General features: G+C 52.0%; 7 protein-coding genes across 7 annotated transcripts; 2 read left to right on the top strand and 5 right to left on the bottom strand.

The window, feature by feature from the left end:
- Positions 1-652: 652 nt before the first annotated feature.
- MRS44_010128 (uncharacterized protein) lies at positions 653-1,078 on the bottom strand (the record flags this gene model as incomplete). Its single annotated transcript, XM_065620009.1, has 1 exon — positions 653-1,078. One exon carries the CDS (start codon positions 1,076-1,078, stop codon positions 653-655), a length of 426 nt encoding a protein of 141 aa, XP_065476198.1.
- A 281-nt stretch (positions 1,079-1,359) lies between these two features.
- On the top strand, positions 1,360-1,893 carry MRS44_010127 (uncharacterized protein; the record flags this gene model as incomplete). Its single annotated transcript, XM_065620008.1, has 1 exon — positions 1,360-1,893. One exon carries the CDS (start codon positions 1,360-1,362, stop codon positions 1,891-1,893), a length of 534 nt encoding a protein of 177 aa, XP_065476197.1.
- Positions 1,894-2,347: 454 nt separating this feature from the next.
- On the bottom strand, positions 2,348-2,930 carry MRS44_010126 (uncharacterized protein; the record flags this gene model as incomplete). Its single annotated transcript, XM_065620007.1, has 3 exons — positions 2,348-2,514; positions 2,588-2,663; positions 2,883-2,930. The coding sequence occupies 3 exons, from the start codon at positions 2,928-2,930 to the stop codon at positions 2,348-2,350; spliced, it is 291 nt and encodes a 96-aa protein (XP_065476196.1).
- An 886-nt stretch (positions 2,931-3,816) lies between these two features.
- On the bottom strand, positions 3,817-4,180 carry MRS44_010125 (uncharacterized protein; the record flags this gene model as incomplete). The annotated part of the gene is made up of 2 exons (XM_065620006.1): positions 3,817-3,861; positions 3,917-4,180. 2 exons carry the CDS (start codon positions 4,178-4,180, stop codon positions 3,817-3,819), a joined length of 309 nt encoding a protein of 102 aa, XP_065476195.1.
- Positions 4,181-4,576: 396 nt separating this feature from the next.
- MRS44_010124 (uncharacterized protein) lies at positions 4,577-5,553 on the top strand (the record flags this gene model as incomplete). The annotated part of the gene is made up of 2 exons (XM_065620005.1): positions 4,577-4,790; positions 5,138-5,553. The coding sequence occupies 2 exons, from the start codon at positions 4,577-4,579 to the stop codon at positions 5,551-5,553; spliced, it is 630 nt and encodes a 209-aa protein (XP_065476194.1).
- Positions 5,554-8,550: 2,997 nt separating this feature from the next.
- MRS44_010123 (uncharacterized protein) lies at positions 8,551-9,128 on the bottom strand (the record flags this gene model as incomplete). The annotated part of the gene is made up of 3 exons (XM_046269952.2): positions 8,551-8,891; positions 8,944-8,973; positions 9,038-9,128. The coding sequence occupies 3 exons, from the start codon at positions 9,126-9,128 to the stop codon at positions 8,551-8,553; spliced, it is 462 nt and encodes a 153-aa protein (XP_046131427.1).
- Positions 9,129-9,818: 690 nt separating this feature from the next.
- On the bottom strand, positions 9,819-11,982 carry MRS44_010122 (uncharacterized protein; the record flags this gene model as incomplete). The annotated part of the gene is made up of 3 exons (XM_046269953.2): positions 9,819-11,040; positions 11,095-11,754; positions 11,804-11,982. The coding sequence occupies 3 exons, from the start codon at positions 11,980-11,982 to the stop codon at positions 9,819-9,821; spliced, it is 2,061 nt and encodes a 686-aa protein (XP_046131428.2).
- Between the last annotated feature and the right edge of the window lie 1,812 nt (positions 11,983-13,794).

Raw genomic sequence — 13,794 nt, 5'->3', positions numbered from 1 at the left:
TGGCCTGCCTTCGCTAGAACTGGTGAGTGGACTTGATGATCTCAGACTGTTGTACTTTGACTGACGTTCCCATTTCTTAGGGTTGCCGTCACCATTTCTGCCTTGAGTCACATTCACATCCTTCATGGGGGGGACATTGCAGGCCCTCAGCCTTCCCATGTTGTGCCTTTCTGGCCCTTTTCAGAGCCGTTTTGACGATTGATGAGCGACGTCCCGGCGAGGCTTGACACCAAACCTTACCATACGCGACCCTGGAGCGGGAGCCAAGTGTGAACATTGCAAGGGCAAATTCATGTCAAGCGCACGGGCGATGCGCAGAATTTTGGTCGAGTCCAGTGCAAGCCCTGCGAAGACGCTGGTGAGGTTTACACCATAACTCATGGTCGAGAACCTCGATCCACTTTCAACTTCCCGCGTCCCACGACATAGCACAGATGTGTCATTCCATGTCAGGCGACGAACATTACCAAGGATCTCAGATCCCCAGATGGACCATGGGACGGTGCTAATGTAGTACTGCCCATGATCCGAGATGCACGAGCTTTCAGAGCGGTTTATCGTAAACACTGCCGGTTGGTGCTATCAGCTGAAGTCGAAGAGCTTGGTGAACAGACTTGATCATTTAGCACCCATGAACTCTGACTGACCTTTCCTATTCTTCAGATATGCCGAGTTCCTCTTGCGCCCCTGTCACGACATCACATGTGGCTCTTGAGCCAACACTTTTACCTTCTGATTGTCCGTCTGCTTCACCGGAGCCCCGACTTTGCCGCACGTCGTTTGGTCTATTTTGGTTTCGATCTTCCCAACTTGGAGGAGCCATTTCGGCAAGAACCCACTCCTTGGCGGATGGTGTGCCCCAGTGCTGAGGAAGACGCTGGGCTCGCTTTACCCTCTCCTTGCTGTCTCCCCGACCACGCACCGTACAAAACTCGACACAGAGATCCAGCAGCTCAGTGTCGAAAAACACAACCTGAAAGAGAAACTGTTTTGTTCTCATGGCTCTTTCAGATGCTTCGACCTTGCAACTGTGTGCCGCCTTGGGGCCAGATGTCGACGCGAGAATCTTTTTCGACATGTGCTTGCCGTCGCCCTATCGGTACGTCCGTTGAAGAAGAGGAATCTGAAGGGAAGAGACGTCGATTCTCTTCATTCATTCCTGTGTCTTTCGCCCTGAATCGAATTCTTCATCGATGATTTAACGAAACCATCTCTGGCCAGTGATCTGCGCATTCTCAGGCTGATCACCAACATTGGGTTCAAACACAATATATCTCTGGTCATGAGCCACCAATCCTCGTACCAGGCGTCTTCAGATCATGATTGGCGTCAGAAGTTGCGAGCCATCTCCCCATCTTCATGTCTTGCGAAGCGTTGAAATGCCAGAGAGGCACTCTTTGGGCCTCGACCTTCGTCAAGGTCAAAGAGAATCATGATGCAGTCACTGCATACATTGCGATCGATCGCTCTTCGGAGAGCACGCATTATATGTACAATTGCAGCGGAACCTCAGTTGACTCGACTGCGCCCCTGGTCGGCGAGGCGGCCAGGAGGACAGGCCGGCTTCTTTCGCCAGAAGGCAAGGTGGTCGAAGAGAAATACGTCGACTACACCCCTGGAGTACCAAAGGCAATGGTGGATCTCAAGGCCAAGCTCATCCAGGAGTATGACAGACACAAGGCCAAGCGCGTGCGTGAGTACAATACGTGCTGCATCGTTAACCTGACCCGTCGACGTATCGCCAAATCTTCAAAGGGCTCACTGCCTTTTTGCTGCATGAGCCACTTCGGGTGTTCAGAGACCCTTCTACTCGGTCGCCACGTTCCCAACCATCCAAGAACCCTCCTGGTACCAGGCACGAATCAAACAACGCTTTCAGCGACTCACCGGTGACAACTTCTCGGGATCCATGCTACCAAGGTGGGGGGGGGCAAGCGAGAGACCATGGAGGACGTCGGTTCAGGAGTGGTTCAATTCTTGACTTGATCAGACAACTAAAAGAACGTGCCAATGGGCCGTCTTGTGGACGACGAACTCGACATTACTGTCAACATTTACTACCAGCTGTGTGAGGGAGCTCCGTCCTCTGAAGACACATCACAATGCGAAAGCATGACGGATAGCATTCGCCCCGAGTTGATTGCCAACCATGACAGCATCCATTCCATGCGTTTGGTTTTCATGGTCCCAGCGATGATTCAGGCTGGCAGATGTCCAATGGCAATGCCTTCTCCCTACTCAAGATGATCTCCTGATGAGCGGAGACTGGTCCGGCAGATACCAACCCGGCCCCCTGATTCTTCCAGAGGAGGGAGAACGACTCGATGGTGAATCCATCACGGGTGAACTATGGCGTCAGGATGTTCTGGGTGTTCTGCCCTTCTGAACCTCGTCGAAGGCGAACCCAGTAGTTCTCGGCGAAAGACTGAGGGGCGGTTTGGGCTACAACATTTTGAGCCAGCAGACCGATCGAAGCGTCACTGACGATGTCTTCGCCCTTGCTTGCAGGGCAATCTACGCGAGCTATCATCTGCAGACCAAGTTGGGCAGAAGAAGGCCCGAATTGACCGGTACCAATCAACCATACCCGTCGCATCGGCGTGAGTGTTGGCGATATAACCGCCAAGTTTGACCATAGCGGCTCCCAGAAGTTCTGGGAAGAGCTGTGGTCATTGGTAAAAGCATGCCACACTGAGCGTAACTGGACCACCGCTTTGGCTCTCTCCTGTCAACAGCATCGTGGAGACGGACGAGATGACCCAGCTTGGGAGAGTGTTTCCCAGCTCTTGCTGAGATTGTCCCAAGCCAAGGAATGGTTTCCAATCTTTGGGACTTGGGAGATCTTTGTCATATCGACACAACATAACACAACCCTCGCTTACCTGAGATGTATGATCCTTCTTTGGAGAGACGAGCGTTGCGCAATACATGGTCCTTGCTGGGCGGAATCCTCATGCCATCGGCCAGACACGAACACAACACAAATATCCATGGCTGCGCAAGAAGCGCAACCCTACCATCGGCTCCCTGCACCAAAGACGTCGGTTCTTCAAGATGCGATGTGTGCAAGGAAGCTGGCGTCGAGCATGACTCTTCTGGAGCCAATGGGGACAGTTCATTGACGAGAAGCTCTTTTCGACAACGCCTCCGTCCCGTCCCGAGACGATCGAGGGCATGGTTGTTTGCAGACCTGCGCTATGCTGCTGAGGTCAGGCACTGGAATTGCCTTTACATTGCAACAAAACTATCTGATCCTCGGCGCTCTCAAAGGTCCTTGGTTCAGATCCAAGTGCGCCAGGAGTCAACATCGGCCGGACAACATCCTCCCTGGGCCCGGATACGTGGTCCAATGCAACTTGAGCTCGCCAAGGGCTTCGACCCCTCGAAGGAGAAAGGGGACCTTGCCTGGAGCGTTCCGCCAAGCGAACGGCCGAGCTGGGTTGACACGAAGGAGTAGTGCCTATGATTGAACACTGCGCTTAGAACAGCAGAGACTCCACCACGCCGAGACAGTGATCGTTGACGACGGCCGTCATCACCTATCACTTATCCTTCATTCCTTAGAGAGCGCAATCGATGCCCGACTACGAGATGTGCTCTCAGACCCTCCTTTTTATCCAAGACGTGATCTCCTGATGAGCGGAGACGGCTGGGTATCAACCCGGGACCTCTTGGTGTCGTAAAAGGAGGGAGTGCGGCTTGATGGTGAATCCATCACGCGTGACCTGCCACTTGGGTTGAGTTTGAATTCCATGGGCAGGCCCGGGTGTTCGTCCCAATATATCGACTTCATGGCACTGCGATCCACGGAACGATCTATTGCGCATGCCCTGGAGGGACAGCAAGACCTCGAATTCTGACCTGGAAGATTGTTCTATTGTCAGAGTCACCACACGCAGCTCCGCCCGCTACGTACCCTCAATGACGAGTCGGCTGAGGACCGAGAAATGGCGATTATGATGTTGACCAGGCCACTTTGAGGGTTACCCTCGACGTGAAATGGAAAGGCCCTTCCGGCATCACATGGGGAATTACCCTTTACGATGAGTCCATGAACGACACTGTCACCACATGACTCTCCTTGCACCTTGAGGTTCCCAGCAGGAGACTTGGGGAAGTTGATGTTGAATACATCACGATGGGCAAAGCGTCCTGTCTGATTTGAACTCCTCTGCTTCATCTCCCATTGACGAAACCAATTTCCAAGACATCCTATCGGTCTTTACTACTACCGGCCAACAACAGAAGAGCCAAACACACTGCGTTCTTCAACAACTGTTTTCGAAGAGCAGAACGAAGCAACTCGGCTTGCTCTTTTCGGGGAGAGCTTGGGTTTGGAGTCTTCGCTTGACTATCTATGAACTCTGCATGAAAGCCCAACCTATGATGATCGCGAAGGAATTGCGGACGTCTATCTTTGCGAGGCCCCTACCTGACATTAGCCATCCCAACAAACTTGTTCCTCTTCGGCACCAGGGGTCAGTCATAGCATCGACTTCCATTCATCATGTCCCAGTGAGCCTCGACAGAGCTGGCTCGGGTGTGGACGAACGAACGAGCAGACAGAAGAATAACAATGCCTCGTGTAACTTCCATGAAGGGCGCATCTGGCCATAACGCTGGCCTCTTTCCGCTCGAGGATCCCAACCGAGCCATCTTGATGATGTACACCAGGACGTCACGTCGAGTTCAATGGTTCAGTGATTGGCCGACGCTCATCAAGAAACTACCTCCATATGCACGGCGCATGTTCCACTGGATCCTTCCTCTCCTGGCACCTGAACTTCCAGGTGATGCAGCAGGCCATGGCACGACTCAACCGGATCGGCCAGAGAGAGCCTGTTGATTGGTGGCTGCTCAAGGTCAAGGGTTCGTATCATGATCACATTGAGCGTTTCAACTTCACAAGATACACGGGGGAATCGTTTTACTGCTTTCTTTTTCGGCAGGGTTTGGAATTGTCCACTTCCATTGGAATCTGACCCCCCGATTCCCGCTCAAGAACTCCACCTGTGAACAGTGTGGTCTCCGTGGTTGCAGGACAGGCACCGCAAAGTTGCCAAACAGCTCCCAGGAACGGATGATTTTCTCAAACACCAAAATTTTTGCAGTTTTACTCCTGGCTCACGCCTTCAAGGGCTCCTTCGCCGCGGCCTCTTCGCTGCGGCGTCCATGTCGTGTCCCGCCTATCCCACTACAGCAAGCCTGAGCCTTCATGGCCGCCTTCTCGATGATTCCACAGGTGTCGACTATCTGGTGGACAAATACATGTCCGCCCAGCTTGAGATGGATGAGATTATGCTCAAGTCAGCGGCGGTCCGAAGTGGCGAAATGCTCAAGAGCATCGACATTCAACCATGTGTGACGTTACTCCCCAGAGACTCCGACCGGTACACCCCTGAGCTGGGGTTCCCTTTTCCCGGCTCAGTTATCTCGGAGAACAACCAATGGCTACAGAACTTGGTCTTTTTTGCCACGCATCCAAGCACTGTCGATGAACCAAGTCTGACACTGCCAGCAAAGTGTCGATCTTGGTGGCAGGACCAGGTCTAAATCGACTTTCCATTTCTATATATACGCACTTTAACCAATATCCCTAGGTCGTCTTACGAGACATTCATGTTTGGCAGCAAAGCGTCTGCCCCGGCTCGCTATACCCAACTCACGGGACGACCCCGATTCCCACACTCACTGGCGGAGACTACTGTGGCTTCTTTTGTCTCAACATGCTCAATCATGTTCAGACCAAGGGCCATAGCTATGCTTGCCTAGATGCTCCCTTGACGACCTAGGAGTTCTATGCCTCGATGATCTTTCGAATTGGGGACTACTATGCTCTCTATCTTATCAGGAGACCGGGTCTTGGGGGACACTTGGCGACCAGTCCTCCTGAAGGGCTGATAACACTAGAAGCCAGAGCCAACCCCCTTCCATAGGCTGATGATACTGGAACTCATCATGATCACCGCTGTGGAGGAGTTTACACGAGGACGGTTGGCTTTGGGCACCCGATGTCTATCTTCCAAGTTTTTGTCTGCCGGCGCAAGGCTTCAGGGAGACCTTTTCAGTATGCATGACTGGAACATCTTCCATGGCACTCATGCTTGGTGGAAGAAAGCAGAGTGCTGCAACACTCTCTCGCACCACAGACTACCCAGTATTTATTTCTGGAAATTTCGCAAGGAGCCAAGCCAATCAAGCGCACGAGAACGATGGAGTCCACAGAGAGTACAACAATAAGCGAAATCGATCAACCCAACGACGATGTCTCCTCTAGGGGGATGCTAGACCACCGCCATGACTTTGGGTCTTGTTTGTGAGACGCAAGATCGAAACCCATAGACCCTCAAGCACGACACCAAGGAGGGAACTACCGGTACGGCAAACAGCTGGCACCAGCAACGAAATACAGCAATCACCAGCGGCTATTTTCAAGAGTCGCACGTACGACCGAACTACATTACTTTCGTGGGACCACACGGCTTGGACGCATACTCAAGGCGTCCGGATCACGAAACAGCTTGAAGAGAAGGACCTTGCCCAAGGCAATGTCGAGGAATTTGAGGTCGACAAGGCAATGGCAAGAAACGAGAGTCCTCTGTATTGCTTCACCAAAGTGAAGCAACAACCCAACCTCGAGGCACGAAACACATCGAGGCCAAAGCAATCGAGCCACGCTCTGATGGCTCGTTCCCTGTGCCTCAACCACGCGATATCATCGACATGCATGCGGAGGATGTTCCTATTCGTCAGTTAGATGGGCCCTCTGTGTTCGTCATCAACCCAACGTGCCACAGGGTTCTTTTCACCACCTCATACGAGCCTCCTGAGCCGTGTGGCAGATGCTGCTGCTTCAAGCTGACCGATTGACTTTATCGGGACTTCTTCATCCCTCGATTGCTTGCCGCGCATCAGAAGAAGTGCGGGAGCGATGGCAGCATCTTATTCTGTCGGATATGCGGACAACTGTTCGTCAACAAATCGAATTGCACAAGACACAAAAACACTCATGCGAAGTCTGAGCATCGTGGTTCACAGGTCTTGGCCAGCATCTTACAGAGCCATGCCAACAACTGCTACTTGGACACTGAGGACTTGACAGCGATGTACACGAACTACGACAAAAGCCATTGCGGCCCGGACAGGGGATTCTCGTCCCGATCGCGCTTTTATATCTGGGAGGAGAACGCGCCTACCACCACATTTGATCTTTGTTTCCCAATATACCTTCATGACCTTGACCACTGGGCATTTGGGACATTAGCTTTGGGGGCACCCGAACTGCCTGAAAGGTACATTTCGGCTTTGGTTTTACGAAGCAAGACGAACTTATCACGGGTTGCTGATGTGCGCATCCCTATTCGGACAAGGTGTTCCGAGCCCCCAACAATAACAACTTGAACAACCGGGAGTCATTGATATCGCGGAGGACGACCAGACGGCGGATAACCAGATGGATATCATGGAGGACGATCAGATGGTGGGCCACCACCCGGCGACCGGTCAAAAGTGGTCGGACGCATCTAGCTTCGAGCTGCGTCATGAATATCAGTTCAGGATAAAACCGTCCAAAACAAACTACTAGCATCACAGAGGGAGATTGCAGTGACTGGAAAGCAAGGGCACAATATCCTCAGAGAGATTCGGGCCAGGAAGAGCCAGAAGCGATAACGGACAAGCCACATCTCTCGTCAATAGCCTCCGCCACGCCCTGGGGGAGGTATCTTTTTTCAGCACCACGAGGAGAAGCTCAGACGTAAGGTCATGAACTTGGAACATCTCATCGAGACCGAGATTACGAGAACGAAGATCAAGACGATGACCAAGACGACGCTGAACCAGCTGTTTTCGGCCTCGAGGCTATCGCAGCTAGTCTGAAGAGGCTCGCAGAAGCAGAATTGCAAGAGCTTGGTGACTTTTACCAGCTATCGACATGACCTTGGGTCGGTTTTCAAGACGCCCTCATGTTTCATAAGGCGTCGTCGGAGTTACTACTTGTTAAACCAACAAGAAGGAGTCGGAATGGAGGTCAAAGGAAGTTCGGCTGAACCAAGTTGGCCATGCACATGAATGGAAGGATGGCACACAAGGAGTCACATCATTGATCCGCAACCGCCTCCACTCGAAATCCTTGGCAAGATTTTCAGCCAGTAGCCACGGGTCAATTCCCGCACGTGCAACTGGGACATCTTTCGCAGGCTCATATCCAGAGCCATCCCCGTCGGCCTCAAGTTACGAACCAGCGTCGACAGACTCATGTTGCGGAATATTATCCAGTAATAATAAATATTGGGAAGAAATGTTATCCTAGTAGACTCATAGGAACACTGCATATTTGGGAGAAATATCATCATCATAGAATCATAGGATTTAAACTTGAACCAAAATCAAAGGAGAATATTCAAAGCCAACTTTGAGTAGTCCAGTTACACGTGAGGTTCAACCAATACACATATCTTAGACCTCTCACATTACTCCTCAGTCATTGACACCTTTAAAGAACCATCCAAGGGTATTCTGCCATAAATCACAAACTCAACACTCCCCCAGTTACTTTGCAAGCTGCGAAGCCTCGACATTCGCCCCCTCAATCTTCTCAACCACACAAGCCGTCCCATACGCACTCGCCTGCGCGAACCCGCCCAGGTCTCCCGTCTCGAAGCGCAGGCAGATGATGGCGTTGCCCCCACGCTTCTTGGTCTCCTCGACTACGCGGCTGATGGAGTCATTGCGGCACGAGTACAGCATCGAGGTGAACCAGGTTAGCTCGCCGCCCGCCATGCTCTTGAGAACCATGCCGATGCCTGCGGCGATGTTGCGGGAGCGGACTGTTATGCCGTAGACGGCGCCGAGGACTTTGACTACGCGGTAGCCGGGGAGGTCCATCATGGCTGCATGAGTGTTAGCGGTAAGGATATTGGTTTCTTGTGTGGATAGGCTCACTTGTAGTGACGATTCCGTCTGTCTCGGTGACTAGGGTTAAAGTGTTAGTGAGGGTGAACATGAGGCTTCTATGAGCATGGGTTAATTCACTTACAACAATGCAAATCAGACAGTTGAGGAGGAATGTTGGCGACTTCGCCCTGCTCCTTGCCGTGATGCTGCTCTTTGGTTGAACCGAAGACCATTTTGACGGCTGTGTATGAGTGCGACGACGATGTAAATATTGAATGATGAAGAATAATTATCGTGTATTATAACACGAGTGAGTGTCATGCAATGATAGAATGTCGAATCTTAACATGATGAAAAAAACGAGGGAGTCAAGTGGTATTTAAATACTCCTACAGTAACGAAGCGAAAAAGCCATAATCAATGCATCGAAAGCCTCAAAATACAAAGCTACGGCATGGTGATGCCGCATCACCCAATGCTCCCCTCTCGCATTCGTCGTATTCCGTCGCGAAAGTGGCTGGGGTCTTTACTCGTGCCGATCAGCCGCCCCAGATCTTTCTCGTTTAGACTGCATTCGCGTGGCGGTGCAACTGGAATGCCTGGTAGGGCTGTTTCTGTTCCCACGTGATTCTGCCTTGACTTGCGTTCTTTTTCCCTTTCTGATAACAACGAATCATCTGTTTCTGTTGTGTCGAGGCTGTCGGTCCTCGTGACCGGAAGCTCCGCCCGTAAGTGGGGCCGTACGGAGAGGCTCGGTTCCGGCATGGACGGGGGGAATTCCGGGGTATGAACAGTTCAGGAAAGCAATCGCTGATATTTCTCAGTAAAGTGTACAAACTAGGATACCGTCAACTGGACACGGCTCGCGTTGAAATATGCAGTCATCGTCTCATGTCAAAATATGTACACTCATACATCATCATCTACCCCCAAAATGAGCGGCTCGACCTCTTCTTGGTAGCCCTCTTTCTCCGCCCAAACTTCTTAACCCTCTTCGCATCTCTAGCATGCAGCATAACGGCACTCAGACTGCGCTTTCCACCACCGCCTTCAACATCAGCAGCCTCAATATCGCCGCAGTCGGGCCTCTCGAGCCTATTAGCAAAGGTGTCGACGGCCCAGAGTAGCACGCCGTTGGTCCACCCGAAGCCCTCGACGACTTCGTACTCGCCGCCGCCGCCCGCGACGTTTGTGGCGTTGTCGGCGTACTTTTCAAACATGATGCCCTCATCGGCGTCCGAGAGACCGCGGAGCTGCGGCGTCTCCGACGTGGAACCGCCAGTCGCGTACCACGTGCAAAAGGTAGAGTCGAGGTATCTCTGTCCGAGCTTGAGGGCCAGACGGCGGAGCTCGATGAAGGAAGGGTCCATGATGCCAAAGGTGGGGGGCACGTTCTGCAGGCCCGCCATGAGGATGTGCATCAGCGGCGGCCAGACGTTGGGCTGGTCCCACTGTTGCCCGGTCTGGAAGTTTGTCGCGGGGATGCCGCCAGCCTTGGTGTCGAGGTACTCGGCGACGCGGCTGTAGGCGTTGAGGACGGCAAAGGGGTTCCTCATGAGGTAGTCGGGCGCGGCGCCCAGCCAGAAGGGGTAGAACTGGGACACGCTGAAAAGAACCTGCTTGCCCTTGGGAGCGGTGGTCTTTTCAATGGTCTCTGTGTCTTCGTCTTCGGGCACGTAGATGTACTGGGACTGAGACGTGATGTTGTAGTCAAAGTAGCTCCAGAGCGTCTCGTTCCACAGGAAGGTCGTCATGGCGTAGCTGCGGTTGGCGGCTACCTCGCGCCATTGCTCGCTGGCACTCGTGTTGCCGGCGTTTGCGTAAAAGTCGGCAATGGCAATCTCGTTGCCGTACAGGATGGAGTTTAGATCCACGGGGATGATCTCCCTGGTGTTGAGGTATCGGAGAGGGAAGTAGTTGTCCCTCGCAGCATCCTCAGGACGAGCAATCCATCGCGATGTATAGTCCCAGCCGCTCTCAGCGCCGCTGGCAAGGTTGCCATACAACGTCTCCTTTTGCTTCTCGTCGAGCTTCTCTTCCTCGGGAAAGACATCTCCATCGGTGGAGTAGTAGGACTTGTTGTTGGCGGTGACATAGTCTTCTCGGTACGACTCTGGCCGGGGACGAGTGTTGGAGACGTCATAACTGAAGAGTTCAGGTTAGTCCGGATGCTTCGGGGAGGACATCTCGTATTCATACCGGTTCAGGAGGAAGGTTTCGTTATTAATGTAGACCTCGACAGTTCGGTTGGTCATCCAGAACTCGTGCTCCTTGACCAGCAAGGGCAAGGCACGTTCGAGGATGTCAGTGTCGTTGGTGTGTTGGACGTATATCTTGACCATCTGAGCCAGCAGAGGCGGCTGGGACCGGTTGAGATAGTAGATGCGAGCTCCATTGGGCACGAAGCCATACTCTTCAACAAAGTCGAGGAAGTTCTCAATCGTGTTCTTTGCAATCTCGATAAAGGAACCGCCGGTGCGGAGCAGGCCCTCGAGGATCCAGTATGAGTCCCAGTAGTAAGGCTCCCTGAACCGGCCACCAGCAACAACAAAGGTGCGGTTGATGGGGATGAAACTATTCGGACACTCGGTGCAGTTGTTGGAGTCGCTGTTGTAGCGACGGGTCAGGTCAGGCCAAATGTCAATGACCTTTTCCGTAAACTCCTTGATGACGGTATCATTAATCTTGTCGAGGAACTCGGGGTTCGTCTCAAGCTCGTCCTCGGGGACTTCTTCAAGCTCGCCGCCAGCATCGGCAAAGTTCTCATCGAGAAAGTCTGCGAGGGCCGAATTGTTTCTAAGAGGCTTTTCGAGCTTGTCAAATGCCTCTTGGATCTCTTCCAGAGGTCGAATGGCTGGCCTGCGAGCGTGTTAGTGCAAGTGGGCCATTGAAGAGTACAACAACGTACATGTCAACAAAGGTCTTGGAGTCGCTAAATGGTTGCGCAAGCTCAACCTGCTCGAGGATATCGCCGTGGCAGTAGATAGGCGAGTCGCACGGCGCAATAACAGAGCCATTGACATAGAGAGCGGACACGGCCGTGACCGAAGCGGCCAGGGCCGTCGCAACATGTCTCACCGCACCCATTGTTGTCGACTGAAGCTTTCCTTGATCAAATCTGCCTCAAGAGAAGAGCTACAAGAGTGAATTGACTGAAGAAAAGAAGGAAAATCAGAGGGACGAAAGCTGCGTATATATGCGATGCGACCAAAGTCACTGACTCGGCCAAGCACGGCATGACATGATGCCCAGTATCCCTGACCAAGAAGCGACTATCTGTTTCCCCCAGCTGTGAGCAGGCTTTCCATGCTGCCCAGCCCAGAAAGGAAGCTGTTTTTTGCTTGGACGACGATCACCCTCCACAATGCACCACCTCCACCACGAAGCATGGGGCGACCTTGACAGCCGCGTCGAGATGCTAGCGTGCAACTGACAAGAAAGCTGCCAAGGGCTTCGTTTTCCGTCATTCAAGTCATTGTGCATCTCCTAACAATCTTGGCCTTGTCATTATACTCTTTAGACCAGTTTCAATTCCAAGCTTGGCCGACGAGCTTTCTCGTCTTTCATCCTCAAGAATACCTGACCCTTCAAGGATCATCATGATCATGCCCCCGAATTCGGCCCGTCCTCCCAAGGCTTGGCTGTCTCGACCAGTGACGTGATGCCGAGACAAGGCCTCACCCCAGACGCCACATTCAAACGTGGGGAAAAGAAAAACGCTGCCTACGAATCCTTGTCTTTCTTGTCCCCGCAGTTCGGCACATCACCATCGTCGTTTTGGCCGATTGGTCCATGACGTCAGGGGAGTCTTCAGCTCAAGCGTTGAAAAGACGTTGATGAGTTTTTTTTGGCTGCATTTCCGGTTTCGTTTAGAGTGCGGAATTTGAGTCCTTTCATGAACTTGACGCGCGGTCATTGACGTGTTAGCGGCGTTGTTTAAGTCGTCTTGGCTGTCCCAAACTTGGATGAGAGAGATGCATCACAGACGTTTGTTTTGAACGGCATCTCGGGCAGGGAATAAGACGGTCTTCCCGCGTGAGTGAAACAATTGCTTCTAGAACTTGATTCAACGACAGCTGAGAACCCCAACAACTTCTCAATGACCCTCAAGCGTAGACGACCACAAGCTATGCATCTCCACTCCATCTCAATGCTACTCGGTCAAATTGAGTTCATTCTTTAATTTATATTAGTCCATCTTACAGAGCCAAGTCGGCCTTACTTCAACAATAAGGCCGGCACCAAGTCAGACCGTTGGTCTAGACCCCAGACTGGGCCACAGTAACAGAGGAGCATCAACATATCCTTCATTACCTAAGAGTACCTATAAAAATCATAAAATCATTCATAAAGGTCTAAAATCCTACATTTCATTAGATGGTATTTTCATAATTTTAGGGTTTCTTGCATACATTCTTATATTACACTGTGAAGGCCTTTGGGATGAGTCAGGGCTAAGCCGGTATCTGTGGTGTTTCTTTTGTTTCCAGACACGCGTGCGAGCGCCCAGAAGAGCCAGGAACCATAGCGTTGATTTAATACTAAGCCTATTTGATCCGTGTGCGCCCCAGGGGACGATGACACTCTGGGTCCTCCTATTCCCAGGTCAGTGGGTTGGTGTCCTGGAACACCGACGTGTCTGACAACGTTGAAGCTTGAGATGAAAACGTGATTTATCTTATGATTGCCCCGAGGGTACGTTCCACGTCTAATACTTCGGAGGTAGGCTTGCGAGTAAGTCGCAGGGCGACGAGACATCCATCTGTACCTGAGTATAAACCCGTATCGAGAGTTTTTAACAGCCATGTAGGTAATGATCTGGTAAACAACTTTCTGTCATTCGAGAAAGCGATTGTTACCTTGTCTTTTCATTGTCGGCCGCCACTTTTTGCTGAGTTT

The sequence above is a fragment of the Fusarium solani genome (genome assembly GCF_023522795.1).
Source record: "Fusarium solani strain SB1 chromosome Unknown bctg00000006, whole genome shotgun sequence".
Classification (NCBI taxonomy): domain Eukaryota; kingdom Fungi; phylum Ascomycota; class Sordariomycetes; order Hypocreales; family Nectriaceae; genus Fusarium; species Fusarium solani.
Note: the sequence above shows the minus strand (reverse complement) of the source record. Positions and strands in the feature narration are given on the sequence as shown.